This window comes from Herpailurus yagouaroundi, unplaced genomic scaffold (assembly GCF_014898765.1).
Source record: "Herpailurus yagouaroundi ecotype Mexico unplaced genomic scaffold, PumYag 185, whole genome shotgun sequence".
Taxonomy (NCBI): domain Eukaryota; kingdom Metazoa; phylum Chordata; class Mammalia; order Carnivora; family Felidae; genus Herpailurus; species Herpailurus yagouaroundi.
In genome coordinates this window covers 17,991,461-18,004,344 of record NW_024412416.1, presented here as the reverse complement: position 1 = coordinate 18,004,344, position 12,884 = coordinate 17,991,461, and the positions used below count along the sequence as shown (strand labels likewise).

Here is a 12,884-nt window from a genome sequence, read left to right as displayed (position 1 = left end):
CACCAGGACATCTGGCCCTCTCACGTAATCGCTCTGGCCTAAAAGACCAAGGAGAATTCCTGAAGAAAACCAAACTCTACATCAGAGCTTGAAAGCAGCTGACTGAGGCCAGGGTGTCATTACCTCCCAGAGTGCTCTGCTTGCGGGGAATGCTCACTGCATATCTGCTAACTGGACACATTAATAAATGAGTGGATGAGTTACTCTGAGCTATTTGGAACTAACTCCAATAGCGTTTTTAACAAGAAGAGAAAAAAAAATTCCTAAAACTCACCTGGAGCCAACAGAAGATCCCACAGAGCCAAGCAAATCTTGAGAAAGAACAAAGCTAGAGGCATCCCATTTCCTAACTTCAAAATATTTTACAAAGCTACAGTAATCAGAACAGTATGGTATTGGCATAAAGACAGATACACAGACAAATGGAACAGAACACAGAGCCTAGAAACAGACCCACACACAACTGTTAACTGATCTTCCACAAGGAAGCCAAGAATATACAATGGGAAAAAGAGTCTCTTCAAAAAATGGTGCTGGGAAATTGGATATCCACATGCAAAAGGAATGAAACTGAGAGTAGAAACTTTATCTTACACCATACATAAAAAGATCAACTCAAAATAGATTAAAGACTTATATGTAAGACCTGAGACTATAAAACTAGAAGAAAACATTGGGAGAAAGCTTCTTAATTAACATTGGTCTTGACAATGAATTCTTTTTTTTTTTTTTTTTTAAGTTCATTTATTTTTGAGAGACACAGAGACAGCATGAATGGGGAAGGGGCAGAGTGGGAGGGAGAGAGAAAATCCCAAGCAGGCTCTGTGCTGTCGGTACAGAGCCCAATGTGAGGCTCAAACTCACAAAATCACGAGATCATGACCTGAGCTGAAACCAAGAGTTGGCTAAACTGACTGAGCCACCCAGGCACCCCTACAATGAATTCTTGAACATGACATGAGTAGCACAGCAACAAAAGCAAAAACAGGTGAGCAGGACTACTTCAAAATAAAAAGCTTCCGCAAAGCAGAAGGAAACAAAAGGAAAAAGCAACTTATAAAATGGGAAAAAAATATTTGAGAATCCCACTACTTGATGATGGATTAATATCCAAAATATATAAGGAATTCCTATAACTCAATAGCAATAAACAAATAATCTGATTTAGAAATGGGCAAAGGACTTACATAGACATCTCTCCAAAGGCATAAGTGGCCAACAGGCCCATGAAAAGGTTCTCAACATTATTAATCATCAAGGAAATACACATCAAACCACAGTGAGGCATCACCTCATACCTATTAGGATCACTATTGTAAAAACAACAAATGAAACAACCAAACAAAAAATAATGTGTTGGCAAAGACACAGAGAAATGGGAATCTTTGTATACTTTTGGTGGGAATGTAAAATGCTGCAGCTGTTATGGAAAATAGTACAGCAGCTCCTCAAAAAAATTAAAATATAACTGTCATACGATCCAGAAATCCCACTCTGAGTATGTAACCAAAAGAAATCAGAGTCTCAAGGAAATACCTGCACTCCATGTTCATGACGGCATTATTCACAATATCCTAGATATGAAAACAACCTTAATGTCCGCTGATGGGTGAACAGATAAAGACAATCTGGTAGAAATATGGGATGAATATTTTTTTAAATAATTTATTTTCAATATTTTATTTATTTATTTTGAGAGAGAGCATTCACAACCGGGGAAGGGCAGAGAGAGAGAGAGGGAGAGAGAGAAGCACAAGCAGGTTCTGCGCTGTCAGCGCAGAGCCCGACGTGGGGCTCGATCCCATGAACCACGAGATCAAGAGTCGGATGCTCAACTGACTGTGCCACCCAGGCATCCCATAAGGATGGAATATCACTTAGAGTAAAAAAAAGAAGGATGTCCTGGCATATGCAATGACACAAACAGACCTGGAAGACATTATGCTAAGTGAAATAAGCCAGCCCCAGGAGGACAGGATTTCACTTACATGAGGTATCGAGAAAAGTAAACTCATAGAAGCAGAGAGTAGAATGGTGGTTGCCAGAAGCTGGAGAAGGGAGGAAGAAAAGGGAGTTGTTGTCAGCTTCAGTTATGCAAACTGAACAAGTTCTAGAGTGCTGCTGCTGAATGTGGTGCCTGTAGTTAATACTATTGTACTATGCACTTGAAAATTTGTTAAGAAGGTAGATCTCATGTTTAAATGTTCTTAATACAATTTTTTAAAAAAGGATATAAAGAGCACCAATAATCTGATTCAATGGATCCTTGGTTGAGAAGTCAATTTAGAGAGGGGTGCCCAGGTGACTCAGTCAGTTAAGCATCTGACTCTTGATTTTGGCTCAGGTCATGATGTCACAGTTTGTGGGATCGAACCCTGCCTTGGGCTCTGTGCTGACAACGCAGAACCTTCTTGGGATTCTCTCTTTCTTCCTTTCTCTCTGTCTCTCCCCTGCTTGTGTGAACATGTTCTCTCTGTCCCTCTCTCACAAAAATAAATAAATAAACTTAAAAAAAAAGTCAATTTAGAGAGATTCTATTTTAACCTATTACCAATGGTCATTTCTGGTTGAAGTTCTTCTGTTTGAGATAGTTTCCTTTTGCAGAATTGTATTTTCTTTAAAAAAATTTTTTTAACGTTTATTTATTTTTGAAACAGAGAGAGACAGAGCATGAACGGGGGAGGGTCAGAGAGAGAGGGAGACACAGAATTCGAAACAGGCTCCAGGCTCGAGCTGTCAGCACAGAGCCCGACGCAGGTCTCAAACTCACGGACCGTGAGATCATGACCTGAGCCGAAGTCGGACGCTTAACCGACTGAGCCACCCAAGTGCCCCCAGAATTGTGTTTTCTAATTTTGCTTCTATGATCATGTATGAATTGAATAGACACACTTTGTCCCCCATCAAAATAAAAATAAATAACTGGTCTAACAATTTTTTTTTTTAATTTCTTTTATGTTTTTATTTTTGAGAGAGGACACACACACACAGTGAGAGCGGGGAGGGGCAGTGAAAGAGGGAGACACAGAATTCAGAGAAGGCTCCAGGCTCCAGGCTCCAAGCTGTCAGCACAGAGCCCGATGCGGGGCTCAAACTCACAGACTGTAAGATCATGACCTGAGCTGAAGTTGTATGCCCAACCAACTGAGCCACCCAGGCGCCCCTGGTCTACTAATGTTTTAATAATTAAACATATTTTTATATGGTTTTTATATGGTTTATAACTGGAGAGGAGTCCTGCCCCGGGAAGAATTATACCCAAGTTTTACCTTTACCTGATTTAGATATTTAAAAGGAGATTTTGAACTGGGGCGTCTGAACAATCAAGTAAGTGTCCAACTTCGGCTCAGGTCATGATCTCAAGGTTTGTGGAATCGGGCCACTGACAGCTTGGAGCCTACTTGGAATTCTCTATCTCCCTCTCTCTGCCCTTCCCCCACTTCTCTCTGTCTCTCTCTGTCTCTCAAAAATAAATAAAACATTAAAAAAAAAAAGATGAGATTTTTTTAACTTACAAGTTGATGTTGGAATGGGTTAGGATTTGGGGGGTGTTGGGATAGGGTGAATTTATTTTGCATGTGAGAAGAACATGAATTTTTGGAACGGATTGTTATGGGTTGAAGTATGTCCTCCCAAATTCATGTGATGAAGCCCTGACCTCTAATGTGATGGGTATTTGCAGTTAGGCCCTTCTGGAGATAGTAGGTTTAGATGAGGTCATGAGGATGGGGCACTCATAACGGGATTAGCACCCTTATAAAAAGAAGAGACACCAGAGAGCCTGTGTGCATGTGCTCACAAGCTCTATGCCATGTGAGGCAGCAAAAAAGTGGCCATCTGCAAACCAAGAAAAAACACTCTCCCCTACAACCTGACCATGTGCACCCTGATTTCAGACTTCCAGCCTAAGAACTGTGAGGAAATAAATTTCTGTTGTTCAAGTCAGTGAGTTATGGTATTTTGTTATGGCAGCCTGAGCAGAGTAATGCAGTGACATTATTTGGAAACAGGATCACTTCAGGTACAATTAGTTAAGGGAGGATTAAAGCCCACCAGAGTGGGCCCTAATGCAATATCACTGGGGTCCTTACAAAAAGGGGAAGTTTAGACACAGAGCGAGACAGACATAGAGAGAAGATGATGTAAAGACACAGGGAGAAGACAGGCTTCTATCTCCAAGCCAAGGAGAGATGCCTGGAACAGACCCTTCCCTCACAGCCGTCACAAGGAACTACCCCGCCAACATGCCGATTTCAGACTTCTAGCCTTCAGAGCTGTGAGACAATGGATATCCTATTATTTAAGTCACCCGGTTTTGTGGCATTTTAAATGTTGTGGCATTCCTAGCAAATTAACATACAGCCCTGAAAAACCTTGGGTGACCTGATTTCCTATTGGAAAATACAGAACTTGTATAAATCACGCATGCATGGGGAAAAGCCAGACACGTTGTTATAATAATAAATAACCCTCTATGCTGATGTTCTCCATTTTAGTAAGTGAACAGTAAGTTTTAGGAAAGCAAATGTGCTATAAGGATTCAAAATCATGAATATGCTAGCCATTCTTCTGTTTTATTGATATTTGAAGGTTTGGGAATCTATTGTTTATTAAAAATACTATAATTTCTTTTTGCTTCACTCTGTATTAAATTTAGGTTGAAACTAACACTTGTATGAGACTTGGTATTTTAGAAGAATATCCAATATGTTCTTTTAAAATGATGCCAGATGTCCACAATGATTTAGGTATTGGCTGATACAATGTATTATTTACAACAAGCAAAGCCAACTGAACTGAATATATTATAAAACTTAAAAATAATATTATCAAGACCTTGTAGAGTTAGTTTATGATATTAAAAATATTGATTTTATTTTCAGCAGTAGGCTACTGAGATTCAAGTAGTTGGTTTTCAGTTACAAAAGAAAGTACTTTAAAGACTATGATAGAAACTGAAGTCAATGCTTTTAATACAATCTCCATAGCAACATGGGAAGGAGCAAAGTCTGGTGGACCGAATGAAAGCCACAAACTCTCAATTTCAACCCTAGCATTAACTTACCACAGAAAGCCATGTTTATGTCTTGGCATTTCATCTTTGCTATAAACACAGGCACTTCTGGCTTTGCTCAACAAACGGGCACTGCTTAAGTCCTATGTACTGGATATATTCATTTTATGAAACTCATACTATTATATTTTATGTCCCGAAACAATATAAGATTATTCACACTGACATTCTAGGTTGTAGCAGAGAAATAAGTAACAGTCAATAAAACATTCAAATGCTGAATAAATTCCCCAAATCTCATATAAAGATAACACACACACAAAATGTCTCCTTTTGAAGGATCTAATTTACTTTCACAAATTAATTGCCATGATAAAAAGAAAGTTTATCTTTTTGAAAAAGGTATTCAGAATTTTATCAGCTACTGACAGGGTATCCTGACCATACAGAATTGTTTTCATTTTCATATTTTCAATAAGAAAATGTCTTCTATAAAAAAAAAAAAAACAAAACACTGTACTATGCATAAGGGTTTTACGATAGTTTAATGAATTCGTTAAGATTATCCTATGATGATATCTTACTAACATGAAAAGCATTTGCTAGAAACACACACATACGAGAAATTTTTAAAAGTCTCTGCGCTAAAAAAAATAGATTAAAATAGTTACCATTTATTTAGTATTTATTACATGCCTGGGCTCTTTCCATGAATGATCTCATTTATCCTCACAATGACCTTATTAAATAGATATTAATATGATGCTCATCTTATTAATGAAAAATTGAAGCTTAGAGATTTTACGTCCTCTGCTCAAGGTCTCTGGGCGGAGGAGCTGGAGTCAGGGCCCGGGCACCTGCCCCTGTGCAACTATGGCTCTCCTCCACTGTGTCTATTTCATGTTAATTTTATTCGTGTAGGAAGTAATACACGCAGACTCTGACTCAGTCCTTTTAACTCCAATCTAAACGGAATCCCACTAAATTTGGTGATGTGATCACTTCGGATTGGAAGTAGCAAATTTAGAAAGGTTTGGAGGAAGGCTTCTTGTGGGCAGGCACAACGAAGCAAAAAACATTAAAAATACAGAAAGTGGAAACAGGAACCGGAAGTATAACAAAACAGGATTATTTGGGGTAAGAGAAAGAGAAGTGCAGTTGTGCGAGGGAGTGGGTACACCGCTCGTAAAGGTAACTACCACTTGTTGAAGAGCCTTTACCTTCATCATCTGCTCATCCTCATGACAGCCCCACCCAGCACGATGTTCTCTCCCCAGTCTGAGGCTCAGAGAGTTTCAGCACCCCGCCCAGGCTCGCTCTCTTTCTACAGAAATGCTTACAAAGTAAATGCTTCTTGGCACTCAATAGGGGGTAACAAGTTCTCTGAAAAACTTACTAACCCAAAATACCACTGGATGGATAAATGAGGCGTTCTAGTACTTTCTCTTTTTTTTTAACTTTGAAAAACGTGAATTTAGAAAATCCTAAATTTAGAATATCTATATGCTAAGGTTGTGTTAATGGGGGATTTTTCATTTGATGTCCTAATTTTAATTGTCTGGTTTTCTTTTTTTAAACCACCAGTTTAGGGGTTTTTGCTTGGTGAACATTCTTAGCAAATTCAAGGCACTGCGCCAATAAATAGAGAGTGGCAAGAGAATGGCATTTGGAAGTGTTAGAAATTCAAAACAGAAACACATACACACACACGCGCACACACACAATGTTCAGCCATGTACTTTCAGTTAGCAACGCCAATTAAATAGAAGGGCTGGGCTGGTCCCATTATATAACAAATATTTTGTTCTGACATTCCTTATTGCCTAAAGACTATTGTGAATAGCGGAATAGCAGGAAAAGGCTCCTGGCAAAGAATGAGCTACTCTAAAGAACATATGCAATAAAACTCTTCTGTACACGGCCAAAAAAGTAATAGAGGGAAGTCCAGTTTTCTTGTGATGCTGAGAATGTGCTTTTGTTTCCTTCAGCTGTATCTCAGGAAGCACTCTGGGCACCTTGAGAGCTGCTGACTTAACAATACTTCCCTGCATGGCCTCCACCCCTCTCCCAGGTGTAAGCCCTGGTGCCCACTTAGGCATGATTACCCCTGGTGCAGGCCTGCCATCGGCGTCTCTCTCAAGGGGAAGAGCTTGGGGTAGACAATTGTAAACATGGGCTCACTACACCGGTGACAGTGTCCCAGGGGGCAGTGCAGCAGCTCCAGGAGACTTCTGGGTAACGAGATCGGAGACAGAAAGTTCAAATCTGGAACACAAGAGAAAATCAGGCATGAATACAAAAAAATCAGATTTCCTTACACGGGGCTTGAAACACGTTTCTTTGTTACTCAGTCCACTCAGTTAGTTAAAAAGTATTGCGTGTTGAAAATAACTGTTATCTGATAGGCACTGCATTATTTGGAAATGAAAGATTTTTTTAACTTTTTTTGATACTAAGAGGAAGCCTAAATTTGCTCTTTTAAGAGCAAACAAAAGCTGGCCTGAGGCAGAGGCAAGGAAAGAATAACACCAAATATTCTTTAAGAACAAAGATAAAAAAAAAGGCATTAATTTACCCAGAGAGGGTTTACAAAACGTTCTGTGAGAGACCAAGAAGAAAAAAGGGCTGGCACCAAAGACTAACACTGACTTCCATTAAGTTCTTCCCAAAATCGACTGGGCATTTAGCACTACTCAAGCTAAATTGTATTTACTGAAAGGAATGAAAGCGGGAAGCAAATCAAAGAAAGAAAAATAATGAAACCAAGCTTTTCCCTGTTTCATTAATAAAGCTGTCATTAATAAAGAGGGGGCCTCCTTCTCGGCTGAGCCTGAGCGATACAAAAGCAACGTTGAAAGCAAAACATCCCAGTGGCCCAGACAATCTTGAGCACAAGTGCACACTGATTCCCACCGATGGCAAACATCCAGAAGAAAGAGAAGTAGTCACAATGAGGCAAAACCTAAAAATTACAGACTCATCTTTGGGAAGGAAATACAAATGATCTTATCATCCTTTAGATCTATCTGGACTTACCAATAACCATTTATAAAAATGGAACTTACCCATAGGTGAATAATTATCAGTTTTCTGTCTAGTATTAAAAACCAACTCAACTTTGTATTAGACATTTCTAGAAGGCTGACTGTTAGATGCTTTCATATGGATTTTTTTTTTGAGGCAAAGACAAAATATTTAGCAGTTTAAAAAACTTGAAACGTAGCTTATTTAACATGGCCTACAGCTTTTTCAAAGCGTCTCCGAGACCCACATCACAACACCTCTGAAATCTATGTACCGCCAAATCCTTTCCAAACCAAGAGTTAACATGCTGTGGTGGTAGTGCCGAAGGTTCCTGATATTTCCTCCCCTTCAGGTGTATAATTTCTCAGATGTAAGCAGACTGCATGGCAAAAACCCACTCTGCTGGAAGGTACCCAACTTTGCTTTGAGGATAAGACCTTTCATTTTTTTTTTTTCCCCCACAAAAGAAAAGTATCTCTGCCAGGCTTTTCACTTCCACCAGATACATGTTCCCAAATACCAATTTCCTTCATTTAAACCACATGGTTTACATTAAATTTTCTTTAATCTTTATTTATTTTTGAGAGAGAGAGAGACAGAGTGTGAGCTGGGGAAGGGGCAGAGAGAAAGGGAGACACAGAATCTGAAGCAGGCCCCAGGCTCCGCGCTGTCAGCACAGAGCCCGACACAGGGCTCGAACTCACAAACCGTGAGATCATGACCTGAGCCGAAGTCGGCTGCTTAACCAACTGAGCCACCCAGGTGCCCCTAAACCTCATAGTTTAACTTTTAACCTCTGTCCTTTATGACTGAAGACCATATTTTAGCAAATGCTCCTGTGTCAGTAGGGGGTACTGAAGGGATCACCATTGATAAAATTACAATTTTTTAAATTAAAAAAAAGTCCCATTGCACAACAATGTGAATGTATTTCATGTCACTGTACTGGGCATTTAAAACTGGTTAAAACAGTAAATTTGGATCCACCCATAAAAAAAAAAATGGACACCAAAGTACTTTGGCAGCATAAAACATAATTTCCAAGTTCACTGAGTAAGAGGCAGAAAAAGAGAAAAGCCCCGTGTACCTTTAAGGAAAGTATGGTATGTGTGATGTAGACTCCTCATGGCCAGCTCTTGCAGAGGCAGGACGCGGTCATTCTCTGTCCCTATGGCCTTCACCTCAGCAGGGAGGAAGACGGTTAGTTGCCCCGATGAAAAGGAAAGCAGCTTCACCTCAGAAACTTGAATGGGAGCACCACAGCTGCAGAAAGACACATTCACAGTAGTATTAGCAAAAAAGGAAAAGAATATATATGCCAATAAAAATGTGTTAATCAAAATATACATTTAAAATCTTAAGACGCTGCTGAATTGCCAGAATTCTTTTCAAAGTGAACAGATGCTATCCTGGGTTCCTTAATAAAGCCTGGCACAGAAATGTAAACTCATCAGTTGGAACTCAGCTATAGCACTGCTGAGGGCCAGTTACTTCCAGCAAGGACAAACTTTGAAGGAACTTCCCTTCCCAAGACCGCCACAATTTTCTCTGGAAGCTCCATTTATCCTCATTTGATTACCCTTTCCAAGTGCATGTTCATTGAAATTTTCAAAATTAAAAGGAAAAAAGAGTACTCTGTTGAGTTATCGTATTTTGGTTTCACAGCATTTTTGTGTGGGAGAAGAAACCCTACAAAGCAAATTGATTTCTGATGGATCCTTTCATAAACTTGTGGGGAAAATATTCACAGCGAAGCCTTGTGAATACACGAAGTTATGCCTTATCCCTTGTAGCCACCAGAAGGCAGAGGTGGCTTTGTTCCTGTGGTTGCCAGGTTGCCAAATCTAAGGAGTCTGACCTTATCTGACCTCCAGGTTACCTAAGTCTCAAGACTTTTCATTGTCAAGACTAATGACAAACAGGTACCAACAAATCTTGGCTCTCCAGATACAACAGGAGATAGTATCTGTCCTCAACTAGAAACAGGCAATGGGAAGGCACAGGCATGGGCTGCAGAAGCCCGTGGCTCATATGTTTGAAGTTCCGGCACTTGCTCATTCCTCCCACCAGAAAACGTCTCCAGAGCATCGGTTCTACACCAAAGATACTCAAAACAACAAAAACCAAAACAACCAAACCAAACCAAGATGACTCCTTCCCTTGGAAAATGTAAAAATTACAGTATAATTGTTCTAATGTTTGTTCAGAGAAGACAGAATGACCACCTGTTCAGGGAATTAGGGAAGATTTTACAGAGGAGACAATATGGGACTCAACTGATTTCACTCAACCAATTTCTCCACCCGGCTCAAGGAAAGAACCTCAAAAGGCCACTCTGGGAACCCCTGACTGGGAAAAACCCATATCCTAAATGGAACCGGTATTTCAAATTCGAACATTATTGTTTGGTTTTGCCTATTTGAACAGACACCTTCTGTGTCTGGCTCCATTTGTCAACATTCTATTTCTGGGATTCATCCGTGTTGTCACATGAACTATAGCTTATTAATTTTCACTGCTGTGTAGTAATGATAAACATTTGGACTGTTTCCAATGATGGGCTATTATGAACATTTTTGTGGATATTTGATACATAGGAGTATGAAATCCAGTTAGGTACACATGTAAGATCAGAAGTGGGCCTTACTATCGTGAGCAGAGACAGACAGTGAAAAGGTAAATCTATAATAAAACAGAGCGAGAGGGGAGTGAGAGCTGTATTAATCAAAATAAGCCTTTCTGAGGAGGTGACACTTGAGCACAGACCTGACTGAAGAGAACAGTTTAATCAGGGAAGAGGAAATCAGTCACAGGATGGCAGGCACCTTAAATTGAGGACAAGGAACGAAGAGTTCAGGGAGTCCAAAGCAGCTAGAGTTTGCAGGACAGAGAACCTCAGAGGAGAGAGATGCACAAAGAGGGAGTTCTGGAGATCTGCAGAAGGCCCCCATAAGTATTCAGATGAGTACTGATCAGCCCAGGCATGTGAGGAAACTATCCGAGGCTGGAGAAAGAACCAGCTGAAGATATTAAAGGTAACAGTGCCCACCGCTCATACAGGGATGAAAACAGTGTTTGTTCTTATCAGACTTGAACCTCATAATTCATGATGCATTAGGTAGAGTGCATGTAAGGGTCTTATCTCAGTAGTGCAGAATAACTAACACTAGACGGAACATTATTCCATTCCCATCTAACAAATCCTAAAAGCCATATCTGAAAAGATAAAACTGTTTCCAATTAACTTAGTTGTGTCATATGCCAAGAATAGTTGTATGAATACAAAAATACCCAGCACTCAATGTGGTAAAATTCACACTGTCCGGCATCCAGTAAAATATTACCAGGCTTTCCAGTAAGTGAGAAAACATGACCTATAATGAGAAAAATCATGTAAGTGAAATCAACCAAGAACTGACAGATGTTAGAACTGGCAGCAAAGGTTATTATAATAACAATTATAATTACTGCCTGGAATAACATGTTACACATAGAGCTCTCACCCAAGAAACTGGAAATAAAAGAGCAAATTAAACCTTAACAGAAAAAAGAAATAATAAAGAGCATCAAGAAAATCAATGACATAGAGAATGGGATGATAATAAAGAAAAATCAATTAAAGGCTAGAACTTCGAAAAGATTAATAAAATTGAAAAATTTCTAACTAGACTAACCAGAGAGAAGACACAAATTACCAATATCAGGAATGAGAAAGGAGACATTGCCCAACTTCTACAGATAATAAAAAGGCAATAAGCAACTTTATGCTAATACAAAGTCCTTGAAGGATAAAAATCAGAAAGCTCACTCAAGAAATAGGTAAGTTGAACAGCCCTATATTTAAAGAAGTTGAATTTTAGTTAAAAGGTTGGAATACTTCTCAACTCATTCTATGAAGCCAGCATTATCCTGATACAAAAACCAGACAAACACATTTCAAGAGAAAAAAACAAAACAAAACAAAACAAAACAAAACCCAGCATCACTCTTGAACATAGTTGGAAAAAGTCTAGACAAGATTTTAGCAAAGTGAATTCAACAATGTATCAAGCTACTATGACCAAATGAGGTTTATCTTACTAATTAAGATTGCACTAATATGAGAAAATCAATGTAAATCACTATACTAAAACTTAAAAGAAAAATAACGATAAAGTCATTTCAATAGATACAGAAAAACTGTCTAAGAAAATTCAACACCCATTCCAGGGAGAAAAGAAAAAAAAAAACCCTCTTAGCAAATTAGGAATAGAAGGGAGTTTATTCATCTGATAAAAGCTATCTATGACAAAACAACAATTAATATTATACTTGGTGAAAGACTATTTTCCCAATAAGTTCAGCAAGACAAACATATTTGTTCTCTACTTCTATTTAACATTGTACAGAGCTTACAGCCAGTGTAATAAAGCAAGAAAAAGAAATAAAGGGCAACTAGATTCTTTTTAAGGAAGAAGTAAAACTGCCTTTCCTCCCCAAAGACATTACTGTGTATGTAGAAAGTCCAAAAGAACCTACACACACCAAAACAACAACAACAACAACAAAAACCAAAAAAAAAAAAAAAAAAAAAAACAAAACACCAAAAAACAAAACAACAATAACAACAAAACTACGGGAACTATGAAGTGAGCTTAGCAAGTTTGGAGGATACAAGATCAATATACAAAATTATTTGTACTCTATATGGTAGCAATAATCACTGGAAATGAAAAAGATTTAAATATTATATATGATAGAGTGAAAAATATGAAATATTTAGGGATAAATTTGACAAAAGATATCCATGACCTGTACACTGAAAAGTACAAAATACTGCTGAGAAATGAAGATATTTATTGTGATC

The 12,884-nt window shown here is 38.7% G+C and overlaps 1 protein-coding gene across 4 annotated transcripts in view; it reads right to left on the bottom strand.

The window, feature by feature from the left end:
- Positions 1-12,884, bottom strand: part of LRRC28 (leucine rich repeat containing 28) — a 152,652-nt gene that overhangs the window by 14,104 nt on the left and 125,664 nt on the right. For all 4 annotated transcript variants that reach the window (XM_040493784.1, XM_040493782.1, XM_040493785.1 and 1 more), the window contains 2 exons: positions 9,126-9,301; positions 7,120-7,279 (listed from right to left, as the gene is read on the bottom strand). In XM_040493784.1, the coding sequence (XP_040349718.1) occupies positions 7,120-7,279; positions 9,126-9,301 (336 nt within the window). The remainder of the gene's footprint in view (positions 1-7,119; positions 7,280-9,125; positions 9,302-12,884) is intronic.